This window comes from Mirounga angustirostris, unplaced genomic scaffold (genome assembly GCF_029215605.1).
Source record: "Mirounga angustirostris isolate CCGP_5_RB_7025 unplaced genomic scaffold, mMirAng1.0.hap1 SCAF_16, whole genome shotgun sequence".
NCBI lineage: Eukaryota > Metazoa > Chordata > Mammalia > Carnivora > Phocidae > Mirounga > Mirounga angustirostris.
Genome location: NW_026991724.1, coordinates 57,835,653 through 57,843,509, shown reverse-complemented (window position 1 = coordinate 57,843,509; position 7,857 = coordinate 57,835,653). Strand labels below are relative to the sequence as shown.

Sequence of the window (7,857 nt, the reverse complement as noted above, 5' to 3'; positions counted from 1 at the left end):
GATTGAAGATGGACTACCGACTGACCAGACCCAAATCGCTGTCGAGTCTGATGAGAGCTCTTTTAGTGGTGGGCTGAGAGGAGCACAGGCTGGAGGAAGTAAAAACATGTGTGTCCACGCACTTGTGCTCTCCGTTCTCCTGTCCCCCTCTAGATGCCGAAATACATTGGCTTTGTGCATTTTTTTTTTTAAGATTTTATTTATTTATTTGAGAGAGAGAATGAGATAGAGAGAGAGCATGAGACGGGGGAGGGCCAGAGGGAGAAGCAGACTCCCTGCCGAGCAGGGAGCCCGATGCGGGACTCGATCCTGAGACTCCAGGATCATGACCTGAGCCGAAGGCAGTCGCCCAACCAACTGAGCCGCCCAGGCGCCCGGCTTTGTGCATTTTTAAATAGACTGGAAGAAGGATGCAGGAGATCTGCCTGTACGATTTTTGCATTTTCTTGTGAATCTATAGTTATTTCAGAAACAAAGCAAAACTCTACCCAGGTGATTTCCAGTCTAAGGACCAGGGATGCAGGGCAACTGTTAGAAAATCTTAGGATGTATTAGGATCCCCCTTTAAATGGAGTGCAGGACTCCACCCCCGGGCTTCTGATTCAGTAGGTTTGGGCCTGATTGTTATTTAATTTCTTTTTTTAAATTTTATTTTATTATGTTATATTAGCCACCATATAGTACATCGTTAGTTTTTGATGGGGTGATCCACGATCCATTGTTTTCGTATAACACCCAGTGCTCCATGCAGAACGTGCTGTGCCCTCCTCAATACCCATGGGTGTTATTTAATTCCTAACAAGGATCACGGTTGTGTGGATGCTGCGGGTGGAGGTCCACACCCAGAGGGTAGGAATGGTTGATCATACTTGCCCCACTCACCCTCTTCCTAAATCCTAACCGTATCCTGGAGGCATGGAGATATCCGCGGGGGCAGGGGAAGCGGTGTTCATCCTCTTGTGTCAGCCACGCATTAGGATCTCCCGATGCCCCCGATGCCCCGGCCACCCCCCAGACCAGCCAAATCCTCATCTCTGGATGTGGTCCCCACGGGCCCGTGGCTTTTTAACTCTCCAGGTGCCTCCAACATGCAGCCAGATTGGAAAATGGGGCTGCAAAGAAACTTCTGGTGAAGTTAATTGATGAGTTAATTCGGGTGAAGTTAACTGATTGAGATAAACGAGCAGGTTGTATCATGAAAACATTTTCTAGATCTGGTGAAGGAAGTCAGACTTAATCACCAAGATGGAGAACCACCTCCCACTCAGCCGCAAGACTGCTCAGAGCCTGGTCTGGATGAGAAGCGAGTCCGCACGCGCCACCGGGACCCTGCCCCAGGGAAGGACCTTAAACCTTCCTCCTTAAACAGGACTTTTGTAAAGGGGCTGCCCCTGTGGGAAGGGACAGACTCAGAGCTCTGAAGGTTACTGGACCCAACCTACGAACTACACCCGCTTTTCTCAAGATTTCCCAAGACCAAAAGCATCCCTATCACTGGGAATTTCTTTCTTTCTTTCTTTTTTTTTTTTTTTAAGATTTTATTTATTTGACAGAGAGAGACACAGTGAGAGAGGGAACACAAGCAGGGGGAGTGGGAGAGGGAGAAGCAGGCTTCCCGCGGAGCAGGGAGCCCGATGCGGGGCTCGATCCCAGGACCCTGGGACCATGACCCGAACCAAAGGCAGACGCTTAACGACTGAGCCACCCAGGCGCCCCTCACTGGGAATTTCTTAAAAGTGCAGATTCTCAGGACATCAAAAACAAGGAAGATCTGAGAGACTCACTACCAAGGGGAGTCTAAGGAAGCATCAGGTAATGCAGCGTGGGATCCTGATGGGAGGTTGGGACCTGATATTACAGGAAAAGCAAGGAAATCAGTCAAGTATGGGCCTTTATCTGAAAGTACTACATCAGATGTGCCATCCTAACGCACAAGGTTAATAGAGGAAATGGTATGGGACATAGGGCAATCGTATGGACTTGAGAAAAATTACACGTTACCAAATTTAGCAAAATACTCAGGGTGCAGGTGACAAAGAGATTTGAACAGGCAGAGCACAAAGGATTTTTAGGGCAGAGAAACTACTCTGCATGAGACCATAACGGTGGGTGCACGTCATGCGTCTGTCTAAACCCAGGGAAGGTACAACACTGAGTGACCCCTGAACTCTGGGCTTTGGGGGACAATAACATCAGCGTAGGCTCATAATTTGTAGCAAACGTACCACTCTGGGGGGGGGATACTGATGGTTAAGGGAGGATGTGTTTGAGTGGGGACGGGGGGGTCTCTGGGAAATCTCTGTACTTTGTGCTCAGTTTTGTTGTGAAACTAAACCTGTTCTAAAAAATGTCTTTAAAAAAAGTTGGGGGCGCCTGGGTGGTTCAGTTGGTTAAGCATCTGCCTTCGGCTCAGGTCATGATCCCAGGGTCCTGGGATCGAGTCACCCATCGGGCTCTCTGCTCAGTGGGAAGCCTGCTTTTCCCTCTGCATGCTGCTCCCCCTGCTTGTGCTTTCTCTCTCTGATAAATTAAAAAAAAAAAAAGTTGCTCAGTGATTATTTGATAAATGATTCAGAATGTGTTTATACTTACAACGTGTTCATCTGAAATTCAAATATCACGGGGTATCTCCTATTTAATCTGGCCGCCTTACTTGGATCATCCTATTTTACAAGGAAATAAAGGACAACAGGATAACAATCCGCAGCCACAATTTTATAAGGAAATAATGAAAACAAGACTTGCCTTCATTGCAACAGTAGCAACATGAACCAAAAAGCTTACAAGGAAACAACGGGACATAATTAAACAGAAAATGAGGGCGCCTGGGTGGCTCAGTCGTTGGGCGTCTGCCTTCGGTTCAGGTCATGATCCCGGGGTCCCGGGATCGAGTCTCACATCGGGCTCCCTGCTCAGCGGGAAGCCTGCTTCTCCCTCTCCCACTCCCCCTGCTTGTGTTCCTGCTCTCGCTATCTCTCTCTGTCAAATGGATAAAATCTTTAAAAAAAAAAAAAAAACAGAAAATGAAAACCAACAGGGAAGATGTCATCATTCCAAAATCCTCATAATTAACGTTTACGGAACATCTGTTGTGTTCCAGAAACCTTGTAAGTGCTCAAGACGTCCCATGTCATTTTTACAAAAATCGGTGACAGGTCACCATTAACTTCCTTCTTGGGGCTGATGGGACTCGGACCTGATCATGGACTCGTCAGGAAGTCACTTTGCATGTGTTTTTTGGTGGCGTTTAAAAGTTCCCAGCTGCCGAAAGGCGCAGTTACACTCGTGACATGTGTAGGGTTTTAATCCCGAGTGGGTGCGTCGGTGGACGTTGAGGTTCCCTTTGTGGCTAAAAGTTTTCCCGCAGTCTTCACACGGGTAAGGCTTCTCCTTTGTGTGGATCCTCCAGTGACTCCGCAGGGTGGAGTCGTGGGTGAATGTCTTGTGGCAGAGGTCACAGGAGTATGGCTTCTCGCCTGTGTGGATCCGCTGGTGGACCCGGAGGTCTGAAGGCTGCATGAAACCCCCAGAACAGGTATGGCATTTGAAAGGCCTCTCTCCCGTGTGTGTCCTCCAGTGAATGTAAAACTGGGACTTATAACGAAATCCTTTCTTACATATGCTGCATAGGGCTGGTGTCTGTCCCGTGGTTTTTTTCCCAACAGGATGGACCGAATGGGACACAGGTTGAGCTGAGAATTCTCCTTTGGCCAAATGTGGGGTCCCCTCTTGGGGCACTTCTTTGGAAATGGAGATGTTGTCCAGTTTTCTTCCTTTGGGATTTCTTGGACTCTTCTGAGAATCTCTTCTGTTCCCACTCCGAGTGGAAATTTGTCTCTCTGAAACGTGGGTGGGAGGTGTATCGGCATCCACATTCATAATACCGGTTCCTTCTTGGAGATTCTTCCCACCGTCTGCCCTCGTAGAATCTGTTGAACGACGGTTAACACACAACACTTAATAAAGAGCATTTTCAATGATACCAACCTCATTTGAACTGAACACTGCTATGGGCTGAGAACTTCCCATCAACCAACAAACCCAGTATCCTGGGTTGTACGTAGGACACTGTGGACAGTCAGTGATAGAGAAGACTTGACATTTCAGAGCTCCCCCCCCAGCATAGGAAGAAGTCACTAACTCCTCCGAATTTCCAGTTTCCATGCTCACCAGGACCCTGCAGAAGCTGAAGCTCTTGGGATGTCTGTATTGTTGTCTCCTCCAGATCTTCCATCAGATTCTTCTTCAAGCTCTCCTTGGGTCTCAGACCCTTCTGTACACCTTTCCCAGGAATGGTCTCTGGCAGGAGAACGTTCTGTCCCTGGCAATGGGCAACCAAGTGTAGTTACCAACATGTCTAACTTCGGGTGTGGGAAGCTCTTGTCTCCTCTTTCCCCATCCTGCCCACCTCCCCAATCTGAGACACCAACTTTCTCAATAATACAGTGTGTGGATGTGTCCAGGCTTCCTCTGGGCCACTCATCACTCCCTGTCGATAACCAGTACCCGCCACGCCTTTAAATCATGTCCACACATCACAGCCTTTACGCTTAATTCTCTGAGCACTCCACCTCAGGTCATCCGGCTTCCCCTGCCTTACTCTAGGTCCAGGTGTCCCTACTCAGCACTGCTGATATTTTGGTTGGATGATTCCCTGTTGTGAGGCTGTCCTGTGCATTGTGGGACGATCGATTATAGCAGCATCCCTGGTTTCTACCCACTAATGTCAATCCCATCCTCCAACCCCACCTCCATTCTGACAACGGAAAAAGGTCTCCGGACATTTGCAAATGTCTTCCAGAGGCAAAACAACTCCAGGTGAGAACCACTCCCTTAACGTAAGGTATTGACTATAGTCATTTCCAAAACGTGTCCTTTGTCCGATTGTCATTTCATGGGATGCCTGAGGAAATCAGCTATGGAAAAATCAGCCTTCGGTTCCTTACCCCGTGGCAAACTAACCTAGCACCATTTCATTGAGACTATTTCTTTCTTCCTACCCTTAACCCTAAAAGAGCTTCAATGGCAGACGGGCAAAGGCTGAGGAGTCTTCATTCTCCAGAGGCTCAGAGATGTCTATAGGCTTGATGCAATCATGGGCATTCCTAGGGTCAATGGGTCCAGTTCTGTGCTCTGCCACTATCCCAATTATTCCCCAGCTACCCCCACCGCTTCTTCCCGTCCCTTCTGCCACCACTCCCTAGAGATCGGGGAGGGTGTCACACTCACCTGCGCTGTTGACGGTTCATTGACTCCTGGCAGATTCTGCAGGTCTCTGCTGACCTTCTGGCTGTCCTCTGGACGTGTCTCGCTCACAGAGGATTGGGGCTTCTTGGACAAGTCCATCACGAGGTCCATGTCACTGCCCTCAGCTTCAGCCATCTGAACATCTGAACTTTGCACAAGAAATTCCTGTCCTTGTAAGGTGACTATGGTCTGGGGGGGGCAAGAATCAACCAAGATCAGACTCACTGAGAACCGGAACGTAGCTCTGACTATATGAAGCTACCATACACTCACATTGTTGGAGTTACTTGTTTAAAATGGCAACCTCCCAAGGTGTGACAACCAAAACTGTCTCCAAACAGTGTCAAATGCACCCTAGGGGGTGAAGGTGGACTTACCCCATCCCCTTGTGTTGGACAACCACTGGCCTAGCCACAATATCTAATCAACTTCAACACCACCCCGTTTGCCCCCCACCGCCTCAGCTAATACTCAGCCCTCAAACCATCATCCTAAAGCATGCCTTGTCCACTCCTGACCTCGAGCACATGAGGTGTGTTGTGGTGAGAACTCCCAACACTGTGCCCAAGTGAGATTTCACACGCTTGGCTTCCATCTCATTCAGCCGGTCTTAAGAATTCCTTTATCTATCATCCCAGATTAACATCTTAGAGTTGCCATGGCTATTTTCCCACAATGTTGTCGGAGCTCCTAATTCCCATTCTCGGCTCACCCCTGGAGAATTTCATCGCCTACCGGAGTGATCAGGGAAGGGAGGATTGCCATGTTGGACCCAGTTCCCTCCTGCCCACTTACAAAATTACCTACAGAGGAGCCCGTCTCCCCATGACTGGTGCTATACACCAGGTCCCATCCCCTCCCAGATCCTTCAGACCCTTGCTTTTTCTACAAAGCATACAGGCGCCCTCCAGCCACCACGATGGAAAATGTTCCAACGTAAGGTCTTACCTGGTCTGGGGAGTCTTACCTGCGAGCCATTTTGACCGCTCTCGGAGGGACATTGGGCAAGCTCCAGAGATTTCGTTTTGTTTTTGACTTTCTCAACCGGGGGAGGTTGCCATCGACATCAAGGATGCCGCTAGACACTACGATGCCCAGGGAAGCCCCCGAGGATGATCCATCCCAGTATCACTAGTGGATCCGAGACCCCCATCGAGTTGAAAGCCTACTATCCCACCCTCCTCCTTTCCTCAGCATCATCCCAGGACTCTAGTTACCATGACAACGTAGCGCCCCTCTCTGTAAATTGTAGCCACTTTACTCAGGTAGGACCACTTTTAAGAGGGTCTCTGGAGATGTCAAGAATTGTAAATGTAATGGACTGGAGTGGTTACAGGCTCCTTTCTCCTGGAGCCTCTGGAATGTCCCTTATACAACTGTCTTCCACGAGAGGTCGCGTAGGGTGAATGATGGCAAAGTGCATAGACTCCTGAAACCCACCAGAGGCTAGTAACCTCCCATCTCCTCCCTGTCGTGACAGCCAGAAATGTCTCTCGACATTGCCGAGCGTCTCCCGAGGGGCACACTGTCTCCCACACTGACCCAGAAGAAAGCCCCCATGTCCTTTCTAGTCCAAGGGCACCGTGCAGCCTCCGCACCAGCTCCCCCTTCCCTGTTCCCGTCAGGAGGGCCCTGCTCACCCATTTCTTGGGGCTCCAGTTGCTTCTCAGCAGGTCCCGCAAGTCTTTGCAGCTCTGCACACCACTTTCCTTGACTAAGACCTGAAGCTCCTGAGGCATGGAGATCATGAACTGCTCCATCACCAGCGTGTCCAGGATCTGCTCCTTGGTGTGAAGGTCCGGCCTTAGCCACAGGTAGCAGAGCTCACAGAGCCTCCCCAGGTCGTCGAGGGGGTCCGACTTCTCGGAGCTCGTAAACGCCCTGAAGCTCAGGTGCCAAGTCTCACAGTTGCCGTCTTGCCTCCCAGTGAGGGCTCCTGGCGATGGTACAGACTGCGGCAACTCTGACCTGGGGCTGCCTTGGGGTTTCTCCTGACCCCCTGAAAATGTCTGGTCTGTAGCCATATTGACCGGCGAATTTTCCGGTATGACTCTGCAAACTCTCTAGAAGCCGGTGCCTAATTAAGACCTACCTAAAGGGATTTACTCTGGTTTTCCTCAGCAACGGACCCGCTGTTTGTTCAGAAGTCTGGGGGGAAAAAAGAATGAACCACATTAGTTTAACTTCTTACCCACCCCCTTCACCCCAACACTAGACACCGTCCCCAACTGGTCCTGTATTAGATACCGTGGAAAGTAACCCCCACTATTATTTTTCCAATGTCCACCTTTAAGGTATAAAAGGTGATTTCAAAGGTCTGAATGGCCCCCTAGATTCTGAGCTTTAAATGTACAGAGGTGGGCTCAGTTTTCTCATCTGTATGTTGGGACAATATCATTCTTTGCAGAATACAGAAAAATATTTACAACCTGAGAATTTCATGTGGTGTAGTAACATTAATTAGTAATATTAATCTAAGATTGTCCCCCAACACATTTCCTTGTTGATCCCAGGATATTGCTTTGTTCCAGGAAAGGGAGGACTCAAGAGAGTCCTAACAGGATTAACAGATACTTTGTTACTGTGGTAAGATGCACGTAGCACATTTTT

General features: G+C 49.1%; 1 protein-coding gene across 1 annotated transcript; it reads right to left on the bottom strand.

Annotated features, from left to right (window-relative positions):
- Positions 1–3,065: 3,065 nt before the first annotated feature.
- Positions 3,066–7,478, bottom strand: LOC123855119 (zinc finger and SCAN domain-containing protein 5B-like). Its single transcript, XM_045890487.2, has 4 exons — positions 6,888–7,478; positions 5,230–5,436; positions 4,171–4,321; positions 3,066–3,929 (listed from the first exon to the last, which is right to left on the bottom strand). Exons 1-4 carry the CDS (start codon positions 7,269–7,271, stop codon positions 3,220–3,222), a joined length of 1,452 nt encoding a protein of 483 aa, XP_045746443.2. The 5' UTR covers positions 7,272–7,478; the 3' UTR covers positions 3,066–3,219.
- Positions 7,479–7,857: the final 379 nt, after the last annotated feature.

Excerpts from the sequence above, each read along its gene's own strand:
- LOC123855119 (XM_045890487.2), bottom strand. The coding sequence starts at position 7,271 with ATGGCTACAGACCAGACATTTTCAGGGGGTCAGGAGAAACCCCAAGGC. Across the intron at positions 5,437-6,887 it reads ACTGGAGCCCCAAGAAATGG|ACCATAGTCACCTTACAAGG; the intron begins GTGAGCAGGGCC and ends TGCCCCCCCCAG. Across the intron at positions 4,322-5,229 it reads ATGAACCGTCAACAGCGCAG|GGACAGAACGTTCTCCTGCC; the intron begins GTGAGTGTGACA and ends GCCCATTGCCAG.